Here is a 15,700-nt window from a genome sequence, read left to right on the forward strand (position 1 = left end):
ATAATTTACTTAAGAAAAAAAAAAAGTAGTAATGTTGCCTGTTTAAATTGTCACAATTTATGGTTTATGAATATCAACTTAATTTATATTTTATACTTGTTGATTTTAAAATATAATGTTGATCAAAATTCAACATTGACATAGGTGTCCAAGTCAAAAATTGGATAATTATTTTGAGACAAAAGGAGCAACAACAAGCTATTCTTTGTTTGCTATTTTCATTTTATTTTTGTTATACTCTATAATTTTTTTTAAAAAAATACTCCATGGGTACTAAGGGCCTGTTCTGATTGACTGAACTGAGCTAAACTAATTGGAGCTGAACTAAATATCTTATAAGAGAGGATATTAAGATAAGAAATGAACTGAACTTATTGAAGCTGAACTGAAAATAAGATGAAGATAGACCCTAAAGTATGATTATTATTTTAAGAGTATTTATTTTCACTTAATTTTCTAGAGAATTTAAAAGTGCAAAATGGTAAACAAACAGAAGCAATAATCAAAAATGAATTGTTCATCTTCATCAGCATCAATTAATTAAAAGTGTGTCAAAAAAAAAAAAAAAAAAGCATCAATTAATTTTTTAAGCATTAAACCTGGAAAATAATTTCTGCAAACCCCTCCTTTCTCCTCTGAAAAAACAAAACCCAGAAAATTATTCACACCAAAACTCTGATTCATCAACACCCCAAAAATGTGGCGATGCGTTTCGCGTGGTCTTCGATCCCATTCATGGAAAACCTCTAAATCTTCTCCAATTTCCTCCCATTTTCTCTCTTCTAGATTATTCTCTTCCTCCCAATCTGTAAGATCCTTTTTTTGATTTAAAGTTTTAATCTTTTTTTGATTTTATTGTATTTTTTGCGATCTTAGAAATTCAATGAATGTTTTTATGATTTATTGATGAATTTTGGCAGAGTTCGGTTGGTGGGTCCAGCTATACGGTGGTAGACCATACTTACGATGCGGTGGTTGTTGGAGCTGGTGGTGCTGGTTTAAGAGCCGCCATCGGATTATCGGAACATGGGTTTAATACTGCTTGTATTACTAAGCTTTTTCCGACTCGTTCTCATACGGTCGCTGCTCAGGTTAATTAATTTGTCCGTTTACCTCGTCTAATGTTTTTATTATGTCGCGTGCCAAAAGGGTGTGTTGCAAGTAAAAAAATAACAAAACCCGGAAAAAGTAATTTTAATATTTAATTTTATCTGTTGGGATGTAATTTGATGGATTATACTGTTATAGAGCAATTTAATGCAAGGGTTTAATTGAATGTGATACAATACAGTTACAATAGATGCAAGATTGTAAACTAGAATAGGTGCATCCTTTTAGGCTTAAGGGATTCTGTTCGTGTTCAATTCGAGTTCAATGTGGGCAGTTATAGAATTCACTTGATTCCTTTGGTTTTGTATATCTGTATGTGTTGTAAATTAAAGTGGGAGATTGGTGCAGGGTGGAATCAATGCTGCCTTGGGTAATATGACTGAAGATGACTGGAGATGGCATATGTATGATACCGTTAAAGGAAGTGATTGGTTAGGTACGTGCTGTTTAACTCATTTCTATTACACTACGAATGCATGTCCTAATTATGAGTTTTGTGAATGATATTAACTTGTCTTACCTCATGTTGGGAATTCGAGGCAACCTGAACTTCTAGTTTTTGTTTTAGAGGGATGGCAGGAGAACAGTTGCCTCTTTCTTTGCTCCAAGTAGTGTTTATTTCGGCAATTTTGATTAAATATGGGAAATTGATTTTTCTTTGTTTACTCTTACCTCATTTGGATTCCATTATCAAAATTTCAGAATTCCAGTGGCAATTTGAGGTCCTCTATGGAAAGAATAGTTCCCTTCCCCTTATTAATGCTGTCCAAACAAGGTGGACTTATTTCTCCACTGCCCCATGTTGCCTTCCATCTTCATCCTTCCCTTAGTCCCCCACTCTAGGCGCAAAAACAAAGTGAAATTTGGATTCAAGTAATAGATATTCTATCTTTTTATAGCTGAACAGCATCTGCATCTTCATCTACAGGACATCTGTGGTTTCCTAAGTATATATTTTTGGATTGGATCATGACATATAGGGGAATTTATGTTTGCAGGTGATCAGGATGCCATACAGTATATGTGCAGAGAGGCACCAAAAGCTGTGATTGAGCTTGAGAACTATGGTTTGCCATTTTCTCGTACAGAAGATGGCAAAATATATCAACGTGCATTCGGTGGTCAAAGCTTGAACTTTGGGAAAGGTCTGTGGATAAGAAAAAAAGCTCAAATTCTATTATGGATTACTGAATTTGATCTCTCATACTTTCTGCATTGCCTTTCATCTTATTATAGGGGGGCAAGCATATCGATGTGCATGTGCTGCTGATCGAACCGGCCATGCTTTATTGCACACTCTTTACGGACAAGCTATGAGGCATAATACACAATTTTTTGTGGAATACTTTGCTTTGGATCTTATTATGGATGATGAAGGCAAGATTATATTATTCATAATCATAATATTTATACTGATTTTTGTTTCAATATCTAATTATAAATGGATGGAAGTACTACCTATGAAAATATGACCGACCTTTGAGCTAGAATTTACCTTTTGGAAGGAAAGCTTTTGATTAATCGAGAATGCTCTTATTGAGACTGAGTTTTATGCTTGGAATAAAATTTATACAATATACCTAGTTGTGGTGTAACTGGTGTTTGCATGTTACTGCTGAAATCTTATATATTGAAATACCCTTCTTTCTTAGTCAAGTTTAATTTGTTGAGTCTAGTTGCTATCCATGATTGAATAGTTTCAATTGTCATCATTTTTTAGAACTTGTGGTAATAATATAGGTTAGCATGTTTTTCTTGTTTGTGGTAAATATTTCTGATTTTTGGCATTATGCTCAGGTACTTGCCAAGGTGTGATTGCTTTGAATATGGAAGATGGGACATTGCATAGATTCCGTGCCAAATCAACAATTTTAGCTACTGGGGTATTTTTTGCTCGTCAAGTTTCATTGTTTCATGAGGATGAAGTTTTGGATCGTAAGGGATGGAGGAGAAAGATTTATGTTGATGACTACACGGAATAATCAAATTTGGTTCATGTTAGCCGACCCCTCTTTTGGGATTAAGGCTTTGATTGATTGATTGATTGATTGAAGTTTCATTGTTTCAAATTTACCCTATTCTTGCATTATGCCATGTTCTTAAGTTTCCTTTTTTGGCTTGTGTTCCCTTTATTAGGGGTATGGCCGAGCATATTTTTCTGCAACCTCTGCGCATACATGTACCGGAGATGGAAATGCAATGGTGGCCCGTGCTGGCCTCCCATTAGAGGTTAAACTCCTTGCCATTGTTATATTCTCGTCCTCTGTTGTTTACTTAGTGGCACCAGTTTGAGGCAACTCTAACATGATTCATTGATTTGTGCACCATCTTCAATGTTTTGCTATAACAACATATTGTTTTGCAGGATCTTGAATTCGTGCAGTTCCACCCAACTGGTATCTATGGTGCTGGATGCCTAATCACTGAAGGTTGATTCTTCTCATACTGATTTTTTGTTGCTCTTTCGGCTCTTATGCCTAATCCTTCCAAATGAATGTTCAATATTATTTTGTAGTGGAAAAGGCTGTGTTTTTTTCCCCTGAAAATACATTTTGTTAAACATGTATTTTCGTGGCTGCTTTTTTGGCAATTTTTGCTTGAGAATAAAACTTTCTTCCCATCTAGCATCTAGATAATTTAAAGCAATGGTTCAATGATCTAATGACTTGTTCTTTGCTATCAGGGTCCCGTGGTGAAGGTGGTATTCTGAGAAATAGTGAGGGTGAGCGTTTCATGGAAAGATATGCACCAACAGCTAAAGATCTTGCATCCAGGGATGTTGTGTCTAGATCTATGACAATGGAAATTCGAGAAGGCCGTGGTGTAGGTGAGATACATCTGTTCTTTAACTTTTGTGTGCATGATATATGCTTAAATATGGAATTGTGGCGGTCAGATACTTAGGTTTAGGGAAGAATCTCGAAGAATATGTTGATCTATCCAGACTGTTGTGGGATACTCATATTTGCTGTTTCTAGAATTCTCAATTTGCACAGTATATTTATTTGTTAGTCAGATGATGGTTGTGTTTGACCTCTTTGAAGGCTGTTAGAACTGACTATTATTGATCCCCCCTCTCCCCCTTTGAGGTTTACTTTACTAAGTAGTGTATTGCCACTATTAATATCAATGAAGCTTTGCAAATGATTGTTTCACTCACAATCTGTCCTCTGTTACATATTTGGTCAATCTTACCTGTCATCTGTCACTCATGCTAATCTGATTTCATGTAAATCCTGTCATTAACAGGACCCTTAAAGGATCACATCTACCTCCACTTGAATCATTTGCCTCCAGAAGTGCTTCAGGAAAGACTCCCTGGTATCTCTGAGACAGCTGCTATCTTTGCTGGGGTTGATGTTACAAAGGAACCCATCCCAGTCTTGCCAACTGTTCACTATAACATGGGTGGAATCCCCACAAACTACTATGGAGAGGTAAGAAAACTGTGAAATTGATTTTTTTTTTTGCAATTGTATATTTAAGTTTATTGGAGTCTAATGATTCTTTGCTCAGGTTGTCACCATAAAAGGTAATGACCCAGATGCCATTGTTCCTGGATTATTGGCTGCTGGAGAGGCTGCTTGTGCATCAGTTCATGGTGCTAACCGTCTTGGTGCAAACTCTCTTCTTGACATTGTTGTTTTCGGTCGAGCTTGTGCCAACCGAGTTTCAGAGATCAGTAAACCAGGCAAGTGGACTTGTGAAGATATTTCTGCTTCTCACTGCTTGTATTCTGATTACTGGACAATTTTGTTCCATCAACATACTTATAATCTGGAATTCTGCAGGGGAGAACCAGAAACCTTTGCCTAAAGATGCTGGGGAGAAGACTATTCAGTGGTTAGACAAATTAAGAAATTCAAATGGATCTCTTCCAACTTCCCAAATCCGTCTAAACATGCAACGAGTTATGCAGAATAATGCTGCTGTTTTCCGCACACAGAGTACATTGGAAGAAGGTATAATATGTTTTTAATTCTCCAAAAAGGTGCTCTTAACCTGTGAAGCTTGAACCTCAGATATGGTGACCTTAACCCTTAATAAATATACACAGAACATTGTGAAGATTCCGGTTAAGTTTTGTTCAAACCTTAATCAAAGATGGGATGGAATTTAGCTTTAATCATTTTGGTGTATAAGATCACTACTTACTTTTTTTGGCATATAGGATCTATTTTCCAAATGCCTGAATAATTTTATTGTGGTTATAAGCCATGTAGTGTGCACTTTTCCTTTTTAGGGTTTTTAGAACCTTTTGCCCATGAATTAATAGAAGAAATAGACGAATTATGGGAAGGGAAGGGTTGCTTGAGGTTTTACTGCAAAACAGAAAGGAAGGGTTGCATCTGATATTTCATGCTTCCTCTGCTCCACTTTAGTTGCATCATTAGGATTTTGGCGCTATACATACTCCTTCCTATTACAACATATTGTGATTTGTGGAGAAGAAAAAATTATAGTCATATGGGATCTTGTTGGATTCTTTTCAGTGTGCTTAAATTGTGCATTAACAAGTGTGAAACTCTTAGTGTTGCAAGTAGTATGAAGCAGAGGATTTTTTTTTAAAATAAAATTTCTTATTCAGTGTCCTTAATATAGATCCTGTGCCCTATTTTTTTAATCAAGTCAAACATAGTTTTTCCTCATCCACGAGGACTTGGTTTGCTCTACTATAACAGATGAACTCCATTGCAAATCACAGTTCCTATGTGTAACATTCTGTTTTTGTATCAATAAATTGCAGGTTGTCAATTGATTGATAAAACATGGGAGAGTTTTGAAGATGTTCAAGTCAAAGACCGCAGTTTAATATGGTACAATTTATATGCAATGTTTTCGTTGATACAAGTTACTCATGAATTGTCAATAGTAGTCTAATCATTTATCTACTCCATTTTTTTTTTCTTCTTCTCAGGAATTCTGATTTGATTGAAACAATAGAATTGGAAAACTTGTTGATTAATGCATGCATAACTATGCACTCTGCTGAGGCTAGGAAAGAGAGCAGAGGAGCTCATGCTCGTGAAGATTTCACGGTATGTTCAGCTGCATTACTCAAATAGTTTATTCTTTCCCTGAAATATTTTAGATGCTCATGAGTTTTTTTTTTTTGACATTTGACGTTTGACTTGATCACTTTGCTTTGCACTTTTGCAGACAAGAGATGATCAAAACTGGATGAAACACACTCTAGGGTATGTAATTTACATTCTATGCCCTTGTTCTAACTACAAGAATGCTAATGAATATTAAGGCATTAATGATTGATGACAATTAGCTTCCTGAAATACAGTGAACTCCCAGTTCACCGTCTTACTGAAAACTTTGTCCGCCCACTTATGTATGGGATCATTATCTCTTGCATGCAGTTTGTTAGTTTACATGCATATTTGTGTCTTGACTCTTGAGTCTTCTCATCTTATTCTCCACTGCTTCATGATCAAAACAATTAGTTAGCATCATGAATATATACTATTTTTGTCTTCCCTTTTTGTCTGCATACAATTGCTTCTCTGGTTATTTTGGTCTTAAATTTCAACATATTAGTATAATTATTTATGTTCTTGCACATTTCGTTTGATAATGCAGATACTGGGAGAATGAGAAGGTTAGACTAGATTATCGGCCAGTCCACATGAACACATTGGACGACGAGATTGAGTCTTTCCCTCCTAAAGCTCGTGTATATTGATGTGTTTCAACTCGGAGAAAACCCTTCGCCAACAAGTAGGGCAAAAGAAGTTAACAATAGAAATAATTTATGATAGAGAACAAAAGGGTTCTTGGGTGAATTTCATTTTTTTCAATTGCTGTGAGGGGTGTTGCCCTCGACGATTTTCTATACGCTTCCTGCAATGATGGTTTTGAGAAAGACTTTGGCCATTATATGTTTTGGTGATATGAATGCAGAAGTGATTTTTTCTATAAACAATTTGTGAATTAATGATATTTGCCTTTTTGTAAACTGCATTGAGATAATAAGAAGCTCAATTTGTTCTTTGCCTTTGATCTTGAATTTATCTTCTTAAACATGCCTTTTTATTGTGTTTGTATTATGTATGGGCATTCTTTTTAAGGCCTATTATTTAATCGAATTAACACTTATTTTTCAATTAGTCGCTTAGCTTCATATTCCTATGTCTTACCATTCTTTTAAATTGGTTGCACCTCACTTATTTTGAGAGTAGTCACTTAAATGATACGAAGTAGACTATAAAACGCAGTAAAGGAAATTCGTACACAGGATTTGCAATAGTGAAGTGCAATATTCTCCAACATAAATTTTCAAACTTTAGCATCAACTTCCAAGATTTAGTGTATTCATTTCCGAAGTGAATAAGGGTTTTGGTAATTGAATTTGCATAATATTTGAAAGGTAACAAGCATTACATATGCTTACCACATAGTACTTGGTCCAGTGGCAAGATTTGTACTTCGTGTTTTACAACATTGAGGTTGTGGGATCAATTTCTACAAGGGCCACTTCGGAGGTGGGGATTCTCTTATCCTCCCACCACTCCTAAGGTGCCTCACCTACTAAATCGGACCCTGATGAAAACAAAGCACATTTTCTCCCAACACAACCTATCTACAAGTATAAAATAAGAAAATTTACATTGATACATGATCTATATCTTTGTTGTAATTTGTCAAGTGATCTAGGGTAGCTATGTAGACTGTAGTATGCTGCTTTACTTGCTTCCTATATATATGCTGAGATTGCAATTTGAAGGCTTAAATGAGTTGTTTTACATCATCCGATCCATAAGCATTTGTATCTTCTGTGGGTTTCGAAATTTTCCCTGCAAAATAGTAATTCCGGAAAAGTTCTTTGAACAAAGTTTTTTGAATACTTTCTCCTATAGTTTGATTTAGAGATTAGTGACAAGTAGTAACTAGAAAAAAAATATATATGGTCAGTGCTGAAGTCGTTACCTCAAACCAGCTATTCAGAACCTTAGAAGCTGGGGACAAAAGAAGGTCCATAACATCCCTGTTATCCAGCAGAACAGTACATTGCAAGAATAAGTTTACTTAAAATCAACCAAGTTATTCAATTATAAGTTTGTAACATAAGGTTATAAGTTGAATTTAGTATTAGTGTATTGAATCACACAGCAAATTCTTACCCCATCTCTTTTTGTCCAAGGGAGACTGCATGGGCACCAAGAGATGAAGCAGCTTCTGAGATTCCAGGAGTCGGTGAATCCCGAATCGGATCCAACAGTTTATAGAAACTCTCAAGCTGACTCTTATATCTGCATAAAGAAACCATATTATTAAAGCAACAAGATTAGACCATTGTAACCACATCAAAACCAATCAGAGAATAAGATCTAGCACTTCGAATCACATACCTTTCCAAATCATTTCCAATATAAGATGCACACTTAGTTTGGGTCTAAAATAATACGAAGTATGTAAACATCAACATAAGCCATGAAGTTCCATTTCGTAAAGGTTTTATGCAACTGAAATCAGGTGGTCATTACCATAGTCCATAGGCCATCTTAAACAAAAGCATTTCAACACAATCACCAATGTATCATACAGAGTAATCCTATATCATTCGATTTCCAAGATACAAGTAATCAATCTGATCATACAACAATGTATACCTAAATTTTGAACAAATTGTTATAATTTTCAAGCTACTAGAACAAATCCTAAATTCAACCTACTAATAATCATATTCCAGTAATTTCACATAGCACATTATATATATCATTCCTTTGAACAATTTGCAAGCCACTAATGATCATATAACAACTTATCCATGTCTCTTGAACGAATATCACAAACAAATGAACAATTAGGATACCTAAGATAAGCAACTGCATTTCGAAAGCACAACTTAGAGATCTCAATACAATCAAACTCCCATAATACAAGACATCCTTCATCCAAATTCGGCGTAACCGATGCCGGATCCATCTTCATTCCACACCTCTCCGATTTCAATACCCTATCATCATCACCATTCACCACATTATAAAAAAAAAAAAAAAAAAAAAATCCATGCATCTCCAATTCCATACCATCCATTTCATATCAAATCAGAGAAACACAAATTTAGACAAATAAAACATATTAAGAGAGAGAAAGTACTCATCAGCACCACCGACACGGCGGCGGTCAACGACGGCGACCGGAAAACCACCGTAAATTGCCGTCAAACCACCACCGATGAATGCATTTATCGTAATTTCACGACTACTGAATTGAGTCCACCGCATTAGAGTAGAGTAGGAGAGAGAAAGAGTGAATAAGTGGGTATTAGGTGGATCGGCGTTTGCAGGTGCCTTCAATGGTGATGATGCAAACAATGGCGAAAAATAGAATTATGATTCCGATTATTATTCCAAAAGTTAGCACATCCATTTTTTTGGGTTATGTTATGATTAAGAATTTGGTAGGAAATTTAGCTTTAGATTAAGGATGGATAAGGGGATTAATATTGGAATAATAGTAGAATTAAGAGCAAATTACAGATACTATGCTTCTACGAAGTACTCTACTACGGAGTACTTCTTTATCAATTGGGACTTGGGAGGTGGAACTGTGGAAGTATACTTTTTGTCTTATTATAATTGGTCTTGCACTCTTGCGCCACACCATCAAACTAATTGGGTGACGTCTGTATATTAGTCTTTAGATTTAAACCCGAGACTTTCGGCACAAACTTAGGGCCTATTCCGATTTCCTAAAAACCGAACTGAATTGAATTGAGTTGAAATGAATTTTTTATAAGAGAAGTAAAATTTGAACTGATTGGAGCTGAACTGAAATTAAGCTGAACTAATTGGGTGATGTTTTTATATTAGGGCCTGTTCTCATTGACTGAACTCAGCTGAACTGAACTGAACTGAACTCAGCTGAATTGAACTGAACTGAACTGAAATGAATATTTTATAAGAGAAGGAAATTAGGAGCTGAACTGAACTGAACTAAACTGAACTGAATTGAGCTGAACTGAACTGAACTGAACTCAGCTGAACTGAACTGAACTGAACTGAACTGAACTGAATTTCAACGTAAGAGAACAGACCCTTAGTCCTTAGTGCATTACCACTATGACAAAGTTAAAATTAATGTTATTTATTAGTCTTAACTTATGTCATTAATTGCATTAAAATTGTATTTAACCTATAAACTTGCACCTTTTCCTATATATATAAAAAATGGGAGGACCGGTGCCACTCAAGCCCCTTAATAGGTCCGCCACTGGTCACAAAGATGGCCAAGACAGTGATAAAGGTATTGATCATCTTCTTCTGATCCCCACCCACCTTCATATCTTCTTCTTCCTCCGAGTCTCCTACCTATCTTCTTCAAATCGTAACAAAATTTCAATGGACCCTTCGCCCACACCACTACTTCCAACGACTTTGCCATCAGATTGAACAAATACCCAAAGAAAAAATATGGAGAAATAGAAGGCATGGTTAATCTCATAAGGTAAGTATTTGTTGTTTGCTTGTGAGCAGTCACTTCTCCAGTTAAAATGAGATTTGGTAACATCATATGTATAATAGGTGACAGGTGGTAAGTGTTTTGGGGGAAAGTATTTAAAAGTACATTAAGCATACACATTTAACACCTACAAAGAAGGGTGAGGATGGTAATCGATCTCGAGATCTTCTGGAACCAAGAGGGAAACTCTAACCACTTGAGCTATCCTTAGAGCTTCCCTCACTCTTATTATCTAGAGTTAATAATATAAATAACTAGATGAAGCCCGTGCAATACACAGTTTGTTTTTGTATTTATGTGCTAAAATTTATTGCATATTTAGATAAAATTCCTAATATCAAAAGATAATATTTTATATTCGGCGCCTTTTTGGTGCAGCAGGCCACACCGTGTGGCCTGCTTCCAAGTCAGCAAAATAACGGAGAACGACGCGCATATAACGGGATTGGGAAACAAGCGCTGAACAAAATGGCTCAACAAAACACGCGCAAATTTCTAAACCTTAAAACCCATAACAACTCATTTACGAGGAACGAATGCGAAAATTGAGCGAAACCTCACACAATTTTTCTTCCAGAAATTCAAGAATAACAATGGCAGAAGAATTCGAAAAATTACCTGATTCACAAGAATCATTAAAGATCGAACAAATTGAAGATTCTTTGATGAATCTCGAAATCCAAACCAGTAATCAGGTATTGGATCTGGAAGATGAAAATAGATACAATGAAATTGAAGAAATTAACAAGTAACTCCTGTAAAATTAACATGTAACCCCTGTAAAACTAATAACTAACCCCTGTAAAATTAACAAGTAACCCTAACAAAAATTAACAAATAACTCCTATAAAACTAACAAGTAACCCCTAAAGTAAACAAGTAACCCTAACAAAAATTAACAAGTAACCCCTAAAATAAACAAGTAACCCTAACAAAAATCAACAATTAACCCCTAAAATAAACAAGTAACCCTAACAATAGTTAACAAGTAACCCTAACAAAAATAAACAAGTAACCCTAACAAAAATTAACAAGTAACCCCTATAAAATTAACAAGTAACCCCTGTTAAACTAACAAGTAACCCCTAAAATAAACAAGTAACCCTAACAAAAATTAACAAGTAACCCCTGTATAATTAACAAGTAACCCCTAAAATAAACAAGTAACCCTAACAAAAAATTAACAAGTAACCTTAACAAAAATTAACAAATAACCCCTGTTAAACTAACTAGTAACCACTAAAATAAACAAGTAACCCTAACAAAAATTAACAAGTAACCCCTAAAAATAACAAGTAACCTCTATAAAACTAACAAGTAACTAACACCTGAAACTTAACAAAAATTAACAAGTAACCCCTCTAACTTAACAACAAATTCTGTAAAACTAACAAGTAACTCCTAATAAACTATGAGTAACAAGTAACCCCCTAAAACTTTACAAATAACCCTTGTAAAATCAACAAGTAACCCCTCCCTATAAAATCAACGAGTAACCCCTAAAATAAGTACAATGTAATTTTAAAAAGTAATCCCTACATAATGAAAAAAGTAACTATTGTTGTATCTTCTACATTAACAAGCTCCTCCAGCATCTTCTTAGCAGCCTCCATTTCATCTGCCTTTTTTTTTTCTTTTCATTCTCTAGTAATTCTTCATAAATTGCTTGATTTCTACTCACGAATTCTTTCACACCACCAAAAACAATCTCACGACGCTTGTTCAAATTGCAGAGCATAGATGACAGGAAAATCGAAAAATTACTAAAATTAGGGTTTGATTTATATTAGAAGTAGGAGAGTTCAGCGTATATGTCGATCCTTTCTTTCCCTTAGGGAAGATTATCTTGATTTTAGTCATTATCAATGAAAAGAACAATTTAGAGGAGAAAGAATTTGAGGAGAGAGAAAATGGAAGAAGAATAGTTTGAGGAGAGAGAAAATGGAACTGAGAAAATGAGAAAACTTTGGGAAAGAAGAACCTTTTGATGTAATAAAATGAAAAAAAAGACACGTTTTTTTTTTTTAATTTAAAATAACGGACCCATTTGGTATAACGGAGTCCGTTATATGAAACGGACTGGCCACACCATGTGGCCAGCCACATATAAAAATTAATGTTTTATATTTAATTAAGTTAAACTTAAAAATATCATTCGCCAATTTCGCTTGCGTGGCATTTGAATTATTTAATTCTAAAAGAAATTAATAATCTCTTATTTAATTGGCTATAACAAAAATTTATAATCCTACCTAACGCGCTGAGAAAATTAAATCATAAGTGGCTCTTTAAAAACTCAATATATATATATTAGATTTTTAGTGTTTAGAAAGCCACAAGGGCAAGGTGAGAATCAATCTCATAATCTCCTAAAACCTAAAGAGAAACTTCAAATACTTGAGTCTTGAGATATCAAGTACAAATATATAAATACTGAAATTTGGTTTCAAATATTCCAGTGTCACAAATCCAGGAAATTGAGTTGGTACATGGATGAAACCCAGATGGCTATCTCACAAACTCGCCTCTTTCCTCCATCATCCTCTTCATCTCTCTCCTCCAATTTTCACCAGAAATCTCACTACTTCCCCAAATCCCAACTTCAATCCATGTATTCTCACCCACATTCATATAAGCCGCCTTCTTTCCCAATTTGGAAGAGAAAGAAATCTTCAATTGGGTTCATCTCTTCACTCTTTGATCATAAAAAACTATTACTATTATGATTTTAAATTTTACAATGATCCCAGAACTGTGATTGTTGTTTGGAATTCTCTGCTTTCAATGTATGCGAAATGCCGGGCGCTAGGGGATGCACTTAAGGTGTTTGATGAAATGCCCATGAGAGATTCTGTTTCATGGAATTCTGTTATTTCTGGGTTTTTGAGTAATGGGGAGTTTGAATTTGGGTTTAAGTATTTTAGGGGGATGGTTGGATTGGGTATTGGGCAGCTTGATCAAGCTAGTTTTACTACTGTTTTATCAGCTTGTGATGGGGTGGATTTTCTAAGGGTGAGTAAAATGATTCATGGGTTGGTGATTTTAAGTGGTTTTGAAAGTGAGGTTACTGTTGGAAATGCTTTGATAACCTCGTATTTTAAATGTGGGTGTTCGGGTTCTGGGGACCGGGTTTTTCGAGAAATGGGTGACAGGAATGTTGTTACTTGGACTGCTGTGATATCTGGCCTTGTGCAAACTGGACTGTGTGAGGATAGTTTGAGTGTGTTCAGTTTGATGCGTGGCGGATTGGTGGAACCGAATTCTGTGACTTATTCGAGTGTGTTATCGGCTTGTGCTAGTTTGCAGGTTATACAAGAAGGGAAACAAATTCATGGGCTAGTGTTAAAACAAGGATTTCACTCAGATTTCTGTATTGAGAGTGGACTAATGGACATGTACTCTAAATGTGGAAGCATGGAAGATGCCTTGCAGATTTTTTACTCTGCAGATAAGCTTGATGAGGTCTCCATGACCATTGTGCTTACCGGTTTTGCTCAAAATGGGCTCGAAGATGAAGCCATCCAAATCTTTACCAAAATGATGAAAGCAGGAATCGACATTGATCCAAACATGGTTTCTGCCATTCTTGGTGTGTTTGGTTCAGATACTTCTTTGGCTTTTGGGCAGCAGATTCATTCATTTGTCATAAAAAAGAGATTTGGCACTAACCTTTTTGTTAGCAATGGGCTCATTAACATGTATTCCAAGTGTGGGAATATGGAGGAGTCAATGAAAGCTTTCAGTCGTATGCCTCAGAGGAATTCAGTTTCCTGGAATTCTATAATAGCAGCCTTTGCTCGCCATGGTGATGGATTGAAAGCCATTGAATTGTATGAAGAAATGTTATTGGCAGGAGTAGAGCCTACTGACATTACGTTCATATCATTGCTACATGCTTGTAGTCATGTGGGTCTAGTTGATAAAGGCATGAAGTTCTTTGAATCAATGAGCAAATTTCACCATATTAATCCAAGAATGGAACATTATGCTTGCGTCATTGACATGTTAGGAAGAGCCGGACTTCTTAGTGAGGCTAAAAAATTTGTAGATAACTTACCTGTAAAGCCAGGAATTCTTGTATGGCAAGCCCTGCTTGGTGCTTGCTCCGTCTGTGGTGACTCTGAACTGGGAAAATATGCTGCTGATCAATTGCTTCTGTTAGAACCTGATAACCCTGCTCCTTATGTACAGTTGGCGAATATATATTCAGGTGAAGGGAGTTGGAGAGACAGAGCTAGGACTATAAAGAGAATGAAAGAAGTGGGTGTATCTAAGGAGACTGGTAAAAGTTGGATCGAGATTGAGAGGAAGGTTCATAGCTTCGTTGTATGTGATCAGATGCATCCGCAATCTGAGACCATTTATGCTGTCATTGCAGAATTGTTCTTACAACTGACTGATGAAGGATACAAGCCAGATAAAAGGTTCATCCTGCATTACACGGGCCAAAACGAAATAGACAGTCAACTGGAAGCAACTAGTAGCTTGCAATCAACTTGAATGGGTTTCGTGTTCTAGAAACATTTTTTGCTATAAAGTTGCTTAGACATCATCCTGATGCTAGAACTAATCTTTCAAGGTAGTTCTACCTGCTCCCTGACCCTGATGTAAAACCAAAAAATGTATGTAAAAAGGAAATTGGAGGTTGTCTGAAACAATAAGTACTCTTGTCTTCAATGACAATAACAAGGTTCCATTGGTATATCTAGACCTCATATTGGTAGAATACCAACATGAGGTCTAAATGTACCAACGAACACTTGTTATTGTTATTTATGACAAGAGTAATTATTGGCGTGCACTTCCTCTATTGAGGATAGTGAGCCCATAGGATATCGTCTATGATATGAACTCATTGTTGTAGAACTTTGCAATTTTTGCTTGAATACACGAAATATGGTGGCTCACTCGGCAGAAAGATCACTCCTTGTACTCTATTCTGTTTGATATGAATGTTCATTTGCACTAGGCATAGCTCTGTTAATCTGCCTGACAATTACTACAAGAAAAGAGGACATCCCATTGTTTTTGCACCAAAAACTAGATTGGTGCTCTTTCAATTTTACTAGTGGCTAAGTTGTTTTCTGACAAAACAAATTAGAACTGCCAAAAC

General features: G+C 35.6%; 3 protein-coding genes across 4 annotated transcripts; 2 read left to right on the forward strand and 1 right to left on the reverse strand.

Moving 5' to 3' along the window:
• Positions 1-533: 533 nt before the first annotated feature.
• LOC145604557 (succinate dehydrogenase [ubiquinone] flavoprotein subunit, mitochondrial-like) lies at positions 534-7,117 on the forward strand. Its single transcript, XM_081660445.1, has 16 exons — positions 534-808; positions 921-1,091; positions 1,459-1,546; positions 2,109-2,255; positions 2,347-2,487; positions 2,908-2,993; positions 3,247-3,339; positions 3,476-3,539; positions 3,794-3,937; positions 4,360-4,547; positions 4,627-4,801; positions 4,902-5,072; positions 5,858-5,927; positions 6,029-6,149; positions 6,271-6,308; positions 6,703-7,117. The coding sequence occupies exons 1-16, from the start codon at positions 698-700 to the stop codon at positions 6,803-6,805; spliced, it is 1,911 nt and encodes a 636-aa protein (XP_081516571.1). The 5' UTR covers positions 534-697; the 3' UTR covers positions 6,806-7,117.
• A 348-nt stretch (positions 7,118-7,465) lies between these two features.
• LOC145606016 (uncharacterized) lies at positions 7,466-9,649 on the reverse strand. 2 transcript variants are annotated; one of them, XM_081662077.1, is made up of 5 exons: positions 9,223-9,649; positions 8,936-9,079; positions 8,244-8,372; positions 8,050-8,107; positions 7,466-7,916 (listed from the first exon to the last, which is right to left on the reverse strand). In XM_081662077.1, the coding sequence occupies exons 1-5, from the start codon at positions 9,348-9,350 to the stop codon at positions 7,863-7,865; spliced, it is 513 nt and encodes a 170-aa protein (XP_081518203.1). In that variant the 5' UTR covers positions 9,351-9,649; the 3' UTR covers positions 7,466-7,862. The 2 variants fall into 2 exon arrangements, with proteins under 2 accessions (XP_081518203.1, XP_081518204.1); XM_081662078.1 differs by lacking the exon at positions 8,936-9,079.
• Positions 9,650-13,071: 3,422 nt separating this feature from the next.
• On the forward strand, positions 13,072-15,496 carry LOC145605819 (pentatricopeptide repeat-containing protein At3g05340-like). Its single transcript, XM_081661882.1, has one exon. It carries the CDS (start codon positions 13,081-13,083, stop codon positions 15,085-15,087), a length of 2,007 nt encoding a protein of 668 aa, XP_081518008.1. The 5' UTR covers positions 13,072-13,080; the 3' UTR covers positions 15,088-15,496.
• The last annotated feature ends 204 nt before the right edge of the window (positions 15,497-15,700 follow it).

The sequence above is a fragment of the Chenopodium album genome, chromosome 22, assembly GCF_948465745.1.
Source record: "Chenopodium album chromosome 22, dcCheAlbu1.1, whole genome shotgun sequence".
Taxonomy (NCBI): domain Eukaryota; kingdom Viridiplantae; phylum Streptophyta; class Magnoliopsida; order Caryophyllales; family Amaranthaceae; genus Chenopodium; species Chenopodium album.